Source organism: Antrostomus carolinensis, unplaced genomic scaffold (genome assembly GCF_000700745.2).
Source record: "Antrostomus carolinensis isolate BGI_N321 unplaced genomic scaffold, ASM70074v2 scaffold660, whole genome shotgun sequence".
Lineage (NCBI taxonomy): Eukaryota > Metazoa > Chordata > Aves > Caprimulgiformes > Caprimulgidae > Antrostomus > Antrostomus carolinensis.
This window is the reverse complement of record NW_010290302.1, coordinates 33421-52102: the sequence shown is the minus strand read 5'-3', so window position 1 is coordinate 52102 and position 18682 is coordinate 33421. Positions and strand designations below refer to the sequence as shown.

Genomic DNA, 18682 nt, shown 5'->3' with positions numbered 1-18682 from the left:
TCAAAACTAGTGAATTGATGTTACTCAAGAATAAACAGCTGTAAAGCAAGAAAAAAAAAGAAAAAAAAAAAGACTTTAAACCTGATAAAATTTCAGCCAGGAAAGATAGAGAGATGACTGAAAGGAACTCAAAATAACTTCTAGTGATAACCTTAATATAATCAATAGGTTACTGACTTTTAATAAGATATTTTGTTTATATGTACTTAGTGCTCCCAAGACATTGATTGAAGGCAACTATACAAGAAAAATGAAGTTACCCTTTTTGTATGGATGTTAAGAATAACACTGCTCCAACTACGCAAAGCATTAGAAGTTGTGCTTATGTTTCAATTAAGTGAATGGATTATGCTTAGGTATCCTGTAAGGCAGGTTTTATTGCTGTATTTTACACCTGGAAAAACTGAAGTAGTGACATTAAATTGCTTACATGGGGCTAAAGAAATCTGTGACAAAACTAAGATCTGGTCTTTGGAAATCCCAGCCAAATCATCTTTCATAAACTACTTTCTAGTTCATCAATTATTTCTCTCTCTATATATACACTTAAACATATTTCTTTATATAAGTATACATACTTATATAAATAATAAGAAAAAATAAAGTACCATACCACAAATACTTTCTACTTGAAGAGCAGTTTAATATAGTGACATGATTCAGCTACTTCATATTGAGAATCTGGTCACATATAAATATCAACTTTCACAACTTAATTTCCCTTTTGTAATTGTTAAGGGGGAAAAATGCTCAAAATCCCTCACTGAGATTCCAGTTTGTGGGGGAATACACTATTCACTTCAGAATACGAAGTTAAGACGTCTGGATGTCAAGAATATCAGTGCCCTTAGAGCAGCGATTATGCCATAATGGAAAAACCCAGTAGATGCCTGGATCTCCCACCATCCCTCTACTGGAGAGCTCTCAGGTAACCTGCTACTCTTTCAGGTGCATTTAATATTTGCAGCACCAGCAAATTTGTCTGGGAGGCAAGTCCTCATCTGCCACTCACCAAGAGCAGGCTGTATTAAATTTTTATATTTATTGACATTTCATTACCATAATTGACTGCAGTTGGTTCTCTAGGAGAAGGCACAGGGCTGCCTCCTAAGCAGGAGAATTGGTCCCTTGAGTAGGATTTGCAATTAAAAACAATGCAGAATGGATTTTTTTCTTATTGTGTAAATATGATGAGTTGAATTTTCAGCTTTAACTAGAGAATACTGGGTGTGCAGCAGGCTTTTTTCAAGAGCGAGCAAAATTATGAGTCAGTGGAAAGACGACCCCCAAAGGTGTCAATCAGTTTATACAAAATCAACTGTGCATGAAAAAGCCTCAGTTAATGTCTATTCTGAAAAAGTAGTCACATTAAGGAGTATGCTGTCCTGCTTGCTTGGTCCTGTATGCAGAAACTGATACTAAAAGGTGTATTATATCTTTTACCTTTCAATTAATGATTAAAAATGCTATCAAAAGACAAAGATTAAAACAACCCGGATCTTGAGCCAAATGTTCAATTGCATGCTGAAATCTTAGCATTTACTTTATATTGTACCATTAAATTAATTTGATAAAATCAAATCCACAACTGAAATAAATTATTCTTGCTTCCCAATTACTAGTATTTCATTTCACAGTTGATTTTGTTGATGAAGATGGTATGTTGACTAGCATTTTTGAAAAAAACAAGCTTTGGTGACGCTTCCACATAACCTAATTTGGAAGTAAAATGATGGACGTAACGTTACGGCTGCACAGACAAATGGAAGTGTGAATTCCTCATGTACCAGTACACAGTGCTATCTTGCATGATGAATATAGTAATGATGAAGAAGTAGCGATAGAGGCTTAATTGGATTAGCTTAGTACCAAAGCAATGCAGACAGAACTGCACTGAATAATTTACACTGCTGCCTGTTCTCACCGTGCTGGTGCTTAAACTGGCACGTTTAAGGTTAGTATGGACATCACGAAGTATGTTACACTGCGGGCTATGCTGTACTACACCATTTGCTAACTGAAGTGCCTAAATCTAAAATTAGATACTCAAAATCTCTGCTCTGCTGCCACCTAACTTTCTGCTTAAAGTCCTCACAGCTCCATATTCCACCAGGTGTTTGGGTGCCAAACTGCCCCTAGGCATGGCTGGGGACTACCCAAGTCATGACATTGGTAAATAACTGTGTGTCCAGCTCATGATACAGCTCTTGGATTTATGGACTACATGGCTTTCATCTACTTAAGGCAGCACAAATGCCAAAGGCATTCTTCAGCAGGCCAGTGGCTGGAGCCACTGAGGTATGGGAAATCTGGGCTTAAATCTCCAGTCTAAAGAGTGCATGAAATAAATAAGGCCTGGGAATTGGGGTGTCTTTCTGAAAGTGAGAAATATCAAGTTTCTTCAGGTAAGTCAGGCACACATGGGTATCTTCTGATCTGATCATGAGTACTGGACAGAAAGAGGGGAACCTTTGGCTTGGTTTGCAGAGGAAGTATTTGCTTGGAAGGAAGGATTTAACTCTAGGAGGGAACTTCCAGCAGGATTCCCAAGTAGAAAAATGTGGGTAAGTCTCTTGGACAGGCAGAATTTGTGTCATACCTATCTCCTCAGCATTTCTCAAGGCCACCTCTTACAGTTAACTCCTAGTTTGCTGTTGGCCTTTCCTGTTCCCTACATTGCAGAGGTAAGGGCTGGGTGGATGAAGCTGCAGGCTGTCAGAAGGCAGGGCAGTACAGAGGCACTAGCAGCAAAGGAAAAGAAATTAAAAAAGATTATAGTATTAGTAAGAGGTTTATAACTTAAATGGGACTGCAGAAAGACATAGCAATACTGTGTATTTTTTTCTAAATCCTTTTCTTGATACAGCTGGGAGTGACTTAAAAGTCCAAATCCCTTTAATGTCAATGAAACCAGGTTAGCCCAGTGCTGAATGTTTATGAAAATACTTTAAAACAATATATTATAGTTAAGTACTTGGCATTCAGCCAAGCATTTACATATTCAGCTATCAAATAATTTTTCAACTCATAAACAGAGAGGTAAGAGAGATGGAAGTTACTAATTCTGCAGGTTTTTTTCTCATGTGAAGTTCTCATTTAACACACTGAGATATTGTTCCAGGCAGAACAAAAGACAAGCCTTTTTTACAACATGAAACTATACCCTAGGCTAAATAAATGCCGAGGCTGAAGGCCAGACGTGCAGGAACACTTGTGCTTTTTTGTTTTGCAAATAATTTATCATGGTAATTAATGATTCTTGAGGACAAGTCCCTGGTTTCACTGGGCTCAGAGAGAAACCTTCTGGTGGAGTCAGGTGGTGGCCTCTGGTATTGATTCCTCTCTGTGCCTACAAAACAGAGCCTAACATTTAATGGTGGAGTCAGGTTCCTTCTCCTAAAATTAAATTGTGTTTGATTTCTAGGATATGACAGTGGGATCATATAGTGCATGGAAATGTTGTGTGGAACTGTACCATCCCTTTTCAGTGCTTCAGCGAACAGTCTCCAAAGCAGAGGATCAGAGTGATTTTACTTGTTGATGGCTGTTAACAGGTACTGACTATCACTGAATGCCATTCTTTTCAGCCAGAACAGAAATCGTGCAAGTCAGGAAAAAGGCCCCTGCCATGGCTGTATACAGTACCTACAGAATGAACAAATGTTCTAGCAGACGAGGTAGTTCAAGTTAGTGAAAGACTGATTTCATATTCAATTTAGTAAATTAGACCACTGTGTTTGGGGCATGAAGGCAAAGGAGGCAGTGAGTCCCTAGGTGCAGCAAAGGGATCATCCTGCTCCTCTCTGCTCTGTGTAACCCTGGCTGGCACAGCTGGCTGCTGCTGATGGGGGCTGCCCCCCCACCGCTCCCTCCTCGCTTACAAATTGCACTGAAAGCCTGGTGCGTGGCCCACAGTGGTGTCCTGGGTTTTGAAGTGAAAGACCCTGCTTGAGAGCCTGTGAGTTAGCTCTAGTGTTTGGCTACGTGGGTGGATGAGCTTTTCTTTCAGAAGGATGCATTCAGCACATAGAGCAAGCAAGTTAATTTACTATCACAAGCATAATTACTCTTCTGCTGTTTCCTGAAATATACATTTCAATGGCAACTATGGTGGTTATTAAACTGATTTTGAGCTTTTCATATAATTAATACTTTCATTAAAAACAATTAAAGCAACATATATATTATGTTTCTAAGCAAATGTATGTGGAAAAACACTTTGAATGGGTACCTATGTACAAAAATTGATAAGCGCTCAGCACAGACAAAACCAGCAGATATGCTTATATCAGGTTTGGATATATTAATTAAAATTGTGATGACTTATACACCATAAGATGCTTGTCATTTTAACATGATACACAATAATAGAAGATAATGAATTAAGTTGCTAGTGAACGTTTCCCCTAGGATGATGTTATTGTGCTTGCTAATTAGATATAATATGCAAATAGTAACTCCAAAGTACTGCATTTACTTTAGCTTAGTTTCAGAAAAACTAGTACATCAAGACTGGGAAAATGCTATGCCCTGCAGTTGATCATATATAGATTCATTTATAGTAGATATATTTATGTTATAAAACACATAATAATAGAAGTATTGTTAAGTTTCATGCAGATTGCTATTTTAATCAGTACCATTAATTTTCTACTCCAGTACTGGTGACTATTGGGTTCTTCAAATTATTAGTATGAAGACATTAAAGTAAAGTACAGAATATAGTTAACCTAGAGTACAATATTTACCACAGTGTTGCAATGCATTTTGTGGTTTTTTATATAGAGATGAGATGATATGGAATCACTGCTGAGTTTGAATATCCATCAACTTCATCAGAAGACAGACCATCACTGGAAATGTTTTGTGAATGTTTAAGTCATATCACAAGGGCTGTGCTTACTCAGACTATTCCTTCAGGAGCTTTTAACCATGTAAGTTCATTTTTCCTTATCATCCTCTTATCTTACACAAATTTCCACTCTACTATTTTAAATCTTTTCACATCAATGGAAGACTGGATGTGCTCACTTTGATTCCCATCAGTATCACTATTCCAATAGGTGGTTGGGACAGACTTGAAGTGGTGCTTCCTTCTTTGAGCTGGGTCTCTGAACAACTTGTCTCTCTTGTTGAGCAAGCTTAAAATCAAATATGGGACTTCACATTAATTTATATGGAGAAATTATTTCAGTATTATGGGACTTGTAGGGAGACCTAGCAGCCTTGAAGACATGCTACCAGACTCCAGGCAAATAGCTTTTGTTATCTTTATGGGAGCAATGTGTACAGAATACAAAATAAATGTGTTTCCTATGAACATAGCAGAGTTAGCATGTGGGAAATGGAACCGTTCTGGTGTGCAGGGATTCATGTTGCATGCCCTCTTCATGACTTTTTACTGGAACTGCAATTTTAGACTTAAAACCATAGTGCTATGATAAGTTTTATGGCAACATAGCAAAGCAAATGTAAATTGGGATCAGTTTGTTCACAGGTGTGTCCATAGGTACTTGGAAGGCTCAAAATGTTTCATGAATATTTGGACAAACCTGAGTTGGGCAATTCATGATTATAACTGAATTTTGATGTGTTTTCCTAGTTAACTGAGAACATCTATTCAGCCCCAAAAAGCAGCTAGTGTAGTATCTTCATAAGGAGTGAGGCACTTTTAACAACTAGTACAACCTTATTTTCCTTTAGGCAGAAACCTTTAGAGTAACGAACTGTTCAAGCCTGGGGTACAAGAGAACAAATACTACACTGAACAGCAAAATAATGATTGTTTGACCTAATTTTTATCAACCTTGAATTCAATCCTTTTTGCCTATGTAAGGACCTCTAGATTTGGCCCTCAAATGCCAATATCTCTTTTCTGACAGCTACAACTATGAAGCCTCACTGACTGCAGTCAGAAATCTAATGGGAAAAAAAATACATAAAATAAAGATCACTAATTTCCAAGAAATAAGAAGTAAAAGCTTTCCATTAGATATCCATTAGCTTTCTATACCTATGACTAGTGTATGTATTTTTAGTAATTTCTTAGGATGAACAAAAAAGCCTGTTTCCTTATCTACTTTTTTTGACAGCTCCTTTCTTTTCTCTTATAGAGGAATTCCTTCCTCTAACACTCTTGTAACATTTTGTACAACAGTGATACTTCTGCAAGGCTGATCTTTCTTTGTGATACAGTCATCTGTAGCCCGCAGTTTGAAAGTTCAACTGCCTCCTGAGAAGCTTTTCAGTGGCAAGGTGATCTTTCCTTGAACTTGCAAGTCTGTTCCCTACAGAAACAGATTCTCCAAAGGCCTCAGCAAATACAGCTACACTGGGATAACAGAAGCTTTCTTTGCAAGTGGATAAGTCTAACAGAGATGACATTGCCACAGAAAATTCCCCAAGCCACACATCACCACCTTTAAATAAGGTACAGCTAAAAGATCTACAAAGTATCCCAACAAGGGAGAGGTTCAAGACACAAAAATCTGATCTAAATTCAAGTTAAATATTGATTTGCTTCAAAATACAACACTGTCAAGATCTTGGTTATCTCTCATGCTCTTCTCTGGTGATATGCTTTAGAGTACAAATCTAAGTGGAAAGATTTATTTGTGTGATGGACTCTAACTCAATTGGTAGTTTCAGTAATCTCAAAAAAAATCTGAGATTTAGGCATGTTTCTGGATGGCCTTTTTAATCTGAATGGCTTTGACCAAACTCAACAGAGGGAAGATCTGGCATCAGTGAGTAGAGTGTAGGTATGAACAAAATGAGCAGCTTGTGACTGGGCAGCTGAGGCTACAATTCAAGTGTTGTGTGGTGACTGCTGCATGAAAATGCATGAACAATTATATTCTGTACAGAGGTTTAGTATCTACCCTGTGTGTGCTGACTCTTGGAAGCTGGCAGTGTATTGCTAGTGTAGAAGATACAAAAGGGAAGTGCTCAAGTTGGAGGAATTAAAGTTCTATAATTAGAAATAGTCCCTTAAAATTACATGCCACATAGCAATCCTACGAAACTTGGCATGTGGAGAACATATTTGCAATGATTTACAATTAACCACCACATTGCAAATCACTGCTTAGCTGTTTTCTGTTATGAAATTTGGAGAGTTGTAAAATGCATTTGTGCTACTTTATTTCCTTTTGAAATGGTAATTGCTACTGCTGAGGGGCAGTACTTAGTGCAGAAAATGAAGTGTGCGGCATGAGGAGGAACTTGTTTCTGAGGAACAGCTGAGGAATTGTAATGATCTGCAAAAAGCACTTTCTTGAAACATACACACAAAAGAGCTTCATTTATGAAATTCCAACCAAATAAATAAGAAAAAAATAAAATAAAACACAGTCTTTTTTTGTGCAAGGGCAACGCTTACTGCTTTGTTGCTGACTGCACTTTTTCCCCATCAAAGTGGGAACAGTGGATTGACACTGGGTAAAACTCATAAGCCAATGGCTTGAGGGAAATGCAGATGTATGAAAATGAGATTGGAATGCCCCTAAGGTAATGGGTTTTGAGCCAATGCGTTTGAAAATTATCAAGTGTGCTTCTAACTACTAGCCCATTTTAGATACCTAGTATAGAACTGACAGTGGTATAGCCCTGGGGAGCTGGATGAAGTTTGACTTTTGTGTCTGAGGAACAGAGGCTGTGCAGCCTAAGTGGAGAAATCAGGTATGTTCTAATTGAGTGGTGATAAGTTCCCCCCTTACAGCTTCCCCCTTGATAGTGATTGTAAAAAGGACTGTGTTTATGAGTAGCTTTTATGGAGGGATATATTAAGGAAAGCAAGGAGTAAGGCTTCCGAGGTCTTAAATTTTCTAACTTGTGACAATAATCATGATCTCTCAGGTAATAAAGTAGACTATCTAGCTCAGGCCCTCAGTTTAAAGTTAATATCTTTGAAAGCCAGATGATCGACTGTAATTCTGCTCATAGTGCTTTGCTGGTAGCAGTAAATAAAAACATCTACAGCACTTTTCATCAGAAGTGTCTGAGTGCTTTCCACACCTGAATCAATTAATTTTTATGAGAAGGTGGCATGGTTATTCCCCTGTCTCTACTGAAGGAACTGAAAGGATCAGGGCAGCAATCGGAAAGTATGCAGCAGTTAGTGCAGTAGCAAAGTCTGGTAATGCCTGGCTCTAGAAGTGTGGCTTTCCAGAATTATTTTATGGTTAATACAGAGGAGACAGACACAGTCATAATTCTGCTTTCATAAGTACATTTGAACTGGCTTTGTGTCTTAGAATGACAACAGACTGAGATGATGCTGCTGAGATGGTCCACCTTGACAGTGAGGAAAAGAAGTCATTGTATTGGATCAGCTTGGCTACAGAAGTAACTCACAACTGAGCTACAATGCCAAAAGGCAGTATACAGCAGCTGAAGCCAGGAATGGCTCAGAACAAGTAATTTAGAAGTACTATCCAGGCATGTAGGGATGATATTAAAAAAGCCAGTGTGCAGCTAGAGTTGAAACGTGCAAGGGAATTCAAATTGTTAGCTAGAGGATCAACAAGAAAAATGTGGGACTGATGCTAGATTCAGCTGGTGATTTAGTGGCGGCAAACACAGACCAGGCTGAGGTACTCGGTGCTGCCTTTGCCTCAGTCTTTACCAACAAAGTCTCCCAGGCTCTGTGCTTTGCAGCAGGGCTCAGGGAGGGGGAGAATGACCAGCATTGGGTATAAGTTGAAAAAAAAAAAGAGATTTAGACCAGAACTAAGGAGAAACTTTCTCCCCATGAAGAAGGTCAGGCAGTGGCACTGGCTGCCCAGAGAGGTTATTATTACTGTGGAAAAATGGGGACAATGGCTTATATTTAGGGGTGTTTAGATGTCTATTAATTTCAGTGGGACTTAAGCACTCAGTACCTTTGAAAACTAGCTAATCACCTAACAAACAAGACATTAATTTAGCAGTTCTCTCCAGAATGGAAAACTGTCAATATACTTGTTTATAAACAAAGGAACAAGCAATCACTGTGTATGGTAAATAAAATAGTTGCCACATGTTTTGCAGATGATTAAATGGAAAAGGGATCAGTTATTTTCTCAATAGCACCAATGTAAATCAAGAGTAATGCAATTAATTTTTGCTCATGTAATTAGGGAGTACAACTTTATCTCAGATAGATTAGTGACTTTCCACAAAGGTGCAGGAGTCAGTTCCATAGCTAGAATTTGAATTTTCCCATTTCTTTTCTTAGACAAGTTGATCATTTCTTCCTTCTACTGTACACCTTTTAATCGTAAATGCACTTTCTAATTTTTATAAAGATTTATTCTCAGTGTTCAGAAATGGCTACAGTTTTAAAATTATAACTAAAGTTGTAAGCAGATTCCACAAAATTCAGACACTAATGATGTATCTTAGAAAAAGGAGCTCTTTCCCATGTGTGTATAAATTGAGGCAGTTCAGTTTGCAGCTACTTAAATACCAATAGGCCATCGTTTGTTTTGACTTTGAATCAGGAACATAACGTACAGGCACGCTTTGCTTCTCTTTGATACTGTCATTTTTTTGTTGTTGTTTGTTTTGGTTTGGTTTTTTGTTACCAGAATAAGAATATTAGGAACAAGGTTCTTCTCTTCCTGTAAAGATTTTTGTGCTTTGGGAAGTATGAGGGAGACAAAACTTTCTATTTCCTTTGGGTTTTCTCACAGTTTTCCTAATATTTGACACATTACTGCTCTTGCATATTGGGAGATCTATGCATCTGACACCAGAAGAAAATTAACCCTTGGAAAGCTGTGCAGAAACTGCAGAGTGCATACTCTGAGACTCTGAGCTCCTGGGACAATACCTGCATTTATAGCCCACGGACTGAGTAATTTTCCTGGAATTGGACATCTCAGCTCCCCAGTTCCTCACACGTGTGACACTTCTAAAAGCAAGATATTTCTGAGGTAGTAGCTGCAGGTTGTCCAAGTTTCTGACCCAGCTAGTGATTCTTTTGAGAATGTTTCTGGAGGGAAAATAAGCTATAATTGCTTAGACCTAAAGCATCAGAGTTTTGTTGTTGCTGTCAGAAACCATTTTAGCCCCAAGGAAATACAACTTCTCGAGAAATGCTTCTCATCTGCTATTTTTCAATCACTGAAGTATACAAGTATATTTGAAAAGCAAAGTGCTTATGTTTATATCTGCTTTTATAAGTTTAACTGTAATCAGCAGACTAGGAACAGAGTGCACAAGTCATTTTATCTACATTATTTGTGGAGAATCTCTCACAGGAGTGCTTCTGACCTAGTTAAACTCCTGTTATTTTGAACATTATTCTTAAAAAGCCATCAATACTTCTCTGAACCCACATACTCACTTGTTGCCCGGTAACCAGAAGGATGGAGCCTTCTTTCCCATGTACCACTTGCCGATAAATGTGATCTAGAATTAAGAGTTCACTCCAGCAGTTCTGAAGCAACTTCATTTGGTCATCAACCTGTAAAGCAAACACGAACGTTGGTGGTATCATTCTGGGAGTAAGTCTTACATCACACTATGGAGTCAGTCCTTCTTCAAGCATCTGGTTAATGTCATGAGTACAGAAATGCCACCAAAAATTATTCATCCACAAAATTGCTATTCTCAATTGAATAAATAGGGCACTGCTGAAACCCTTGCCTGTAAAATGTATAGAGTATTTCCTACTGATTACATTCGAGGAAAGCAGAGCTATGGCGTTGATATGCGAGGTAATAATAATAGTATGTTTATGAAATGGTCATGGAAATGGGATATTTTTTTTTACCCAAATTAAGAATAGCAGAAATAATGCTAATGTGAACTTTCCCCATCCTTGAACTTCTGCTTCTGGAAACAGGAAGGAATTGGCAGATTCAAGAGCATTATTATTGGTGCAACAAGCCCAAGTCAAAGATAGGTCCCTTGCAAAGGAAAAAGTGAAGAGAGAGGTAAACATTCCCTCTGAGAATGGTTGTGGTACTATGAGAAAAGAAGAAAACTTCTTCATAAACAGAAGCTGGGTTGCTTCAGGTGTCACTAGTAGGGCAAGAAAGGGCTGTGCCCAAGGTAGTAGTGACCAGTGAAACATATCACTGACTCCATTTGGTAGTAGAAGACACATACGGGGCACTCGGCACAAGCGGCCTCCTACATTTATTTTTTTTGTGCAATGTTATTTGGGATGTACATATCATAGGACAACAAAGTATATCACTGAACTGACCCCTATTGCAACTGGATTGCATTCAGTTTTATTCAAAGACTGAAAAATAATGAAGATTTTCATGGAAGTGGGAGAAAAAAAATCACAAATTAGTGGATGGCAGACTATGAATTTAAGTCATAGTAAGCATCAATATCCTGTTCTTCCTGAACGTACTAATTTCTTCCTAAAATCAAACAAAGTTTTTGACTTCAGACATATGTCCTGAAAGAATTAAGAGATGCATACATTAGCATTGCTACATTTAAGTGTCTGGTGTGGATGTGGTAATAGCATGAATACAGTTAAAAGGACTCTAAGAACCTGCATAGATAGCAATTGCTGAACAGATTTAAAATGTTATAAGTTAGAAGAAGTAAAAAATAAATGAACAAAGAGAATATTTAAAGTGGAGAAATGCCTAGAATTTCTGAGAGATGGAACTATTAAAATAGTTTTTTAGGGGTTCTAATTTCACTCGCTTTAGAACTAGATTTGATAATGCACAGGAAACTGCATTATAAGGAACCATCTTGCATGAGCTGAATTAGATAATGCAATAGATGTTTTCAAATTTTACCAGCTATGATCTGATGAATTTTTGAGCTTTATTCTTTCAAGCTTGTTTTCTGGTTGTGTGGTAGAGAAGGAAGTAACAGTTGTTACTAATAGATTTTTGTAGTGTCATCCGTGAAAGTTACCTATTATTGTCTCCCTCTTTCCAGTCACTTGCCATATAGCTCAGACTTGAACATCTGCCTCCTTCATTCATCTTAACTTCCCTTCTCCCCACTCGCAGTCTTCTCCCAACTGTTGTCCCAGTTTCTCCCTCCTAAGTATCTCTTGCTGGACTGTGCAAGCAAATGAAATCAGGAGAGAAAGGGAGCAGATTAGCACAAAGCCAGTGGGGAGAAAAGGGCAAAAGAACCTGCATGCAGCAGAGCACATTCCCCACACAGCCTGGACTAGGACCCTCGGTTCTCGCTTTTACTGCTCCATGGCTGTAGCAGGGATCTGTGCTGGAAAACTGCACAACTCATTCCCTCCACTACTGCTTTACCTAGAGGATGATACCATTTTCATGGGATTTGGTTTTGTTTTGTTTTAATTTTATTTTTATCCTCTCCACTTTGCTCTTTAAAAAAAAACCAAAGCAAAGCAAAACAACATAACAAGGAAAACTATATCCAAATATCTACGCCAAAATAATAGCTTAAGGTTGCAAAATCAAGCACTGCAGAATTAGTCAATGCTTGTATTAAGACTGTCTGTCCTGTTCTTATTTTATCTTCAGTCTGTGCTTGTGTTAGATTTTAATGCCTAGACACAAAAGGACTGAATTAGTATTGTGCAAACACTCTCAGTTGTGATATTTCAAATGTTTTGCATGCTTTGGCTTTCCAATATTAAGAATAATCTTTTCTGACAGTTGCTGTTCTGCCTACAGTCACAGTTAATGCATGTATGCTCAGATAACTCCTGTAAGCTACATATCCATTGGTGATAGAGATGGAGGAAAGAAAGAGGTGTGGGCTCTGTAGATGGATATATTACTAAGTCAAAGCCAGTACTATCACAAACTCAGCCTTGCTCTGTCCCTATGCTGTCTGTGCCCATGATAATTCATTTCTCTTCAGATCACAGAGCAAGGCTGATTCTGTGTTAAAGATCTCTCTTCCTCTGCCCACAGCATGTATTTGACTACAAAACCATTTCAACCAAATGACTTGTTAGCTCAAGAGAGGACAGTAAATTACCACATTGATACGCTCCCTACCAAGACTTGGGCTGGGTTTAAAATAAGGCATTATTTGAAGAAAATGTTTGAAATTTATAGATTCTAGTATTCTTGCTTTTTATCTGAAACTGATTTGTGATAATTTTCTCCTCTGTACAACAAGGTGTTACAAATATCAAATAAATCATACTAACATGATAATTTCATCCCAAATTAGCATTTCACACAAAGCTATCACAGCTTACATCTGAACAAAAACTGTGAGAAAGTTTAAACGTTCAGCATTCATGTCATAACAAGTAACACCTAAATAAGAGGTCAAGTATTTGATTATATTATAAATGACTTATTTCCAGCTAACCCATCTGTCTCAGCCACAGGCTTTTGAAAACAAACTACACTTTACAGGTCTGGCTTTCTGAAGGCCCCAACAGCAGCTAGTCTGCAATCAAAGCTTACCTCCCGAGCTTTATCGTATCATTACCGAGCCAGTGCTGTGAGAACAGTGTGAGATGGCAAAATCACATTAAAAAATGTTTTGCACATAGTCTGTTCCTGCTGTTCTACAAGACTCATAAAACTAGCAATAGTGAACATCTGCTAGTGGTTCACAAAATCTGCTCCTCCATATTCACTGTAATTTAACCAGTGAAAGCCTATAAAATGGACAGCATAAAAAGCACAATACACATCCGAAACACAGTACTGCCTTCAGAATCAGATCCAGCTGCTTTTGCCATTTTAAGGATGCTGGCTGGACAGCAGAATGCTTCCCAGTTTGCTCTAGGAAGAGAGAGAGATGACTCTAAGGATGGTCATGGATTACTAAAATGTAGGGCAAGTGATCAGTTCCAGCCTACTTCTGAAAGGCAATATAGATGAGGAAAAACACATGCTTTATGTCTGCTAATGAATATGAAATGAAAAATAGAAAACAACATCGATCACATTGGAAAAAAAACCAACCAAACAAAAACACCAAAACAGTAACACATCACTTTTTACGTTAGAATGAGCTGTTAAACTTTATGATGTGTGTAACTTCAGCCAGAACACAAACACCTTTGTGTTTCCGTAGCACGTCAGCAAATGAGTTGCAGAAGCATATTATCGGGCAAAATGAAAAAAAAAATCATCTCTTCACCAAAACAAGTATGTGCCTTAAATTGATCCTGAAAGCAAAGAGGCTTAAGTTTTGGTGGCTGAAGTGGAGAGTAAGTTCTGAAGAGGAAGGTCCACTGCAGAAAAAGCACCTTGTGGACTTCAGTCTTCTGACTCCAAAGCCAAAGCATGCTAGTCTGCCATTAACAGGATAAGCAGGAGAAGAGATAAGATTCTGTCACCAAGATAACTCCAGCCTGGGACTTTCCTATAATCAACATCATTTTCAACCATGGTATACATTGAATTAGAAACAAGTTCATAAATTTGTACTACTGGCTAAATTTTGAGGTTTTTTTCAGTTTGTGGAGACTACTTGGATTCCTTACAAATAACAACTGAACATCATATGGCCAACAGCTGTCTGCTGCAAGAACACTCCCCAAATTTGCAGCTGCTCCTTGCCATAACAGAACAGTGACACAAAGATAACGTAACCCATGTCCTACCTAAGCAAGCTGTCAAATGAGATACCCATTTGACAGCTATCTAGCCCCGAGCAAAAGTGTGAGCGAATACTGTGCCCAGATAGTTAAATTTAGGTCCTCTCTGGCAAGTGGCATTCAGATGAAGACACACCAGTAAGGATAGCATAACTGGAAACTGTTGCTGAAGAAATGGCTATTAAGGAAACGTGGAAGAAGCAAAGGCAGAATGTGTGACTCAAAATAGAAGATCCTTTCCAGCACCCAGGGTGGCATGAAAGAGTAATAATGTTATGAGTATGAAAGGAGTAAAACATCACACTTGTAAAAATGCTGCAAAGTGACAAGGGAAGCAAAAGGAGTGCTTAGGAGAGGCTTTAAAGGAGGGCGATGAGGAGGCAATGTGGTGAGAGAAGACATAAGGGAAGCTGGATGTCAGGTAAAACCTTGACGGTGAGGATGATGAGATTAGAGGAGATGCAAACTTAAAGGGTTTGTGTGACAGTAAGTGATGCTGCTGGGGCAGAGGAGGAGCAAGTACTCTGTGTTAGAGAAGCAGAAGATGGGGGTTGTCGCCAGCACAGGCAGAAGTCCCAGAGGTGAAAGTGGGCATGTGCATTGTCTGCTTTCTCAAACAGGGATACAAAGGTGGAGCAAGGGATAGCTTTCTGATAGCAGTAATACATGGCAATAAGTAGATCCTATTTCCTATACCAAAATCCTATTTACTTATGCTTACAGTGAGGACAAAGAAGCGCGATCTGAGCAACCTGCTCTAGTAAAGATGTCCCTGCTTACTGCAGGGGGGTTGGACAAGATGACCCTTGAAGGTCCCTTCCAACCCAATACATTCTATGATTCTATGAATTTAGAGTCATTCATAACCTTGTATCTGATGCTGTTTGGACTACTTGTAGCATATTCCCAAGTCATAAGCTGGAAGATAGATGGTCATTCCCATAACCACCCACCGCCATCCCACTGTGCTGCCTTCTAACTACCAAGCTAGCCAGAATAAACTAACGTAAGAGCATAACTCATTATGCGAAAAGGGTCTCCCAGCATCTAGAATCATAGAATACCAGGTTGGAAGGGACCTCAAGGATCATCTGGTCCAACCTTTCTTGGCAAAAGCATGGTCTAGACAATGCTGATAGGTATGCTATCAGGACGCTGACAGGTAAACAGGTAGATATGGTGAATGAGACACTGCACAGTCAGTTTCTCCATGCAATGTCCACTGACACGTGCTTTGTGTACAGGCGGACGGCAGGATCCAGTGCACTACATTCTGATAAGGTTTTAAGATTTTGTCCTTCCCATGTTGACCTGGAAACATGTCTTCAGTGACCTCATGGTAGAAATGTGCACAGTGTCAGGATTAATTGACAATATTTCAGTATTGTGACCTCTGTGAAAGAAACCTTTGTTGCATTCTCTCTCTCTCTCCCCTGCCCCAGGAGGGAATCGCTGCTTGCCCAGCCTATGTGCCACAGCACTGGGGAAGGGCTGGCTGGAGCCTGCATGCTCCCCTTGTTCTCCCAGCCATTGGCCATCCCAGCTCTTCTCACTAAGGCACCAGAGCAGGACTGCTGTATGGCTGCGTTGGGAGGAGTTCATGTGGCTTGGGATAGGAATGGATGAAGGTGGGTCACAGTGCAGTAGGAGGGTCTATGCCCCAAGCATGGGTCACTGTGCTCCCTACATTAGCTTACTCTTCAATTTCACTACAGAATAGTGTTCCCCATTTAAAACTTGACTAAGATCAGATTTGTGAAAAGACAGAGAGAAAGAGATGAGCCCCCTCCACCAAGTCTATTAACCTTTTTTCCTGGGATTTTAATAGGACCATGGAGCCTGGTGGAGCTGTGACACTTCTTTGTGTCCACTGTGAAAGATCCATGTGGTATTGCTCATCTGCGCTGTGAACTTCATCCTTCTAAATATCTGAATACAGGTTTGCACACAGAATTCCCTCGTGGCCTGCCTGAGTTCCTCCACTACCAGCTGGAATTATAAGGTAACTTTAAATCATTTTTCTGAGTTCTGTGCTAACAAGGATTAGAAAACAGGCATGCATGAGAATACATTTAGACACAACTATTAGTTTGCATAATTTATCTTACTAATATAATGCAAACCATGTAGGATATTTCTAGGAATGGAGGTAATAGACTCTCAATTTGAAGTGTAAAGTTTTCTAATCCTGAGCACTGTGGTGACACACTATCTCTTGGCAGGACAGAAAGAGGGTCTGGGGTTGGGGATGGGCATGTCACATTTGTCTGCTAAACCCTGCACTCCCACTCAGCTGGGCCGTTAGCTTTTGTTATGGGACCCAGCAGAAGTCTGTCAGGCTCACTGAGGCCTCTGTTGACACCGTAACACATAATTATGCATTATCAATTGCAGTTAAAGGAAGGACTTATCTCAGAAATGCTGGTTACTCATCTGAAAAACTATTTGTGCTGATGTTATAGATGAGGAAGGCTAGTGTGGCACAAGAGTAGTATTGTTGTAGAGTGTATGCTTCCCACAGCACAGAATGTTAATCATTATAAACTTTTGTTTTCTCTGAAGAAGAACATTGAAATTGCCAAACAGTAAAATGAAGAATAATGTGTATGCTTTGCTGAAATGCACCTTAATCTTATCAAAACCACACTGTGTCTTTCTTTTAGGAAAGTGTTTCACAATATTTAGCATACTGTAACCAACAACTGCAGATTTATTACAATTTTTTCTGAAGAGGCATTTTCAGCCTGGCACTTGATGAATTACTTGTTAAAAGTTGTGGGGTCATGCTCTTTTTGTGTTGCTCTAAGTTAAATATTTTCCTTGTAATTATGGCTGCAGATGCAGTTAAACAATGCACTCACCTTTTACCCAGTCTACACCTCCCTTTCTGAGAAGTTGAAAAACTTTTTTCATCTCTTTTCATTTGCATCAACTTGCACTATAGCTTTGGGCTTTTCTGCTACTAAAAATTTAAAAGGGTATCTAATGATTAAAAAAAAAAAAAAGATTGAAATTTATGTGATAAAACCGTGTTGGATTCAGCTGAATTGTTTTTACTTATGCTTCTAAAAGGGAATGACACTATAGAAGTAACATGAAGCATTCATCTCCGTGCCACTTTTAAATTCTGTGGCCATTGAATAGCCATTTCCTAGGGAATATGAAGTGATTAAACATCTGTCTGAATTGTTCAGCCTGAATAATACAGGTTCAAGGGATGGTTGAACTTTCTTTCAAATGTAGTTAGGAGATCACTCACAAGTTACTGCAGACATATAGCTCAAGTTGTTACTCCATTTTCTTATGCTATAGTGAAGCAAATCGCCCCAAATCAAAGTTTTATAAGACAAGTGCACTCTAGAGACTAATTTTCACTCCTGAATGCATGTATGGTTTCCAAATTGTTATGTAGGTAGAGAAGGGTTTGGACTCTCCAGATGGGTTGCTGCTAACAGTGGGAAACCTCCTGTGCAAGGTTGCTGTCAAAAAGCAGCGTGTAACAGCCAATGTGGTTTTAAAAGTAAATGCACATAACTTCCAGAATCAGTGAATGCCCTAATAAAATGTGATTACTACCTATAAACTCGGTAATAAAATGCTACAAAGTTCAAGAAAAAAATGGTTTAATATTAACTATGATTGTTCCAGCTTTTTACTAGGAACCTGTGTCTTATATAAAATTTGCAGGTAAAGGCAGGGAGTGATCTTTACAAGCCCATATTGAGTTAGACGACAGTCCTGTTGCCATCTAGCTCTAGTGTGAAGTGAGTATAAAATCTGTCCAAGTTTGGTAGCATTTTACATTTTTTCATGATTTCAAAATGAAAGGAAAAATAGAAACACTTTAGTGTGTGCCTTTTTCTGCTCCTTTGCAGCATGTAAAGAGGCTGTTATAAAGGTGCAGTTATACTTGGTGTGTGCCTGTGTGTCAATGTGTGTGTGTACCTCTTCCTTCAATAACTTCTGAATCCATCAGTCAGTGTCAGCTTATTTCAACATGGAGTTAATCTAACCAAGATATTAAATTCCTATATGTCTCGTGTGAATAAGTATCCAGACAGAGAAGAGTAACTGCTGGGGACCATGCTGAAGGTAAGGCTAATATGCTCGTCCTTTATTCAACAGCAGAGAACCAAGAGAGAGGAACAGAGAAGGCCTAAATGT

At 38.8% G+C, this 18682-nt stretch overlaps 1 protein-coding gene across 1 annotated transcript in view; it reads right to left on the bottom strand.

The window, feature by feature from the left end:
* The window catches only part of NR5A2 (nuclear receptor subfamily 5 group A member 2), an 80307-nt gene that overhangs the window by 28815 nt on the left and 32810 nt on the right, over positions 1–18682 (bottom strand). Inside the window, exon 4 of the mRNA XM_010172503.2 lies at positions 10331–10450. Coding sequence (XP_010170805.1) covers positions 10331–10450 — 120 coding nt within the window. The remainder of the gene's footprint in view (positions 1–10330; positions 10451–18682) is intronic.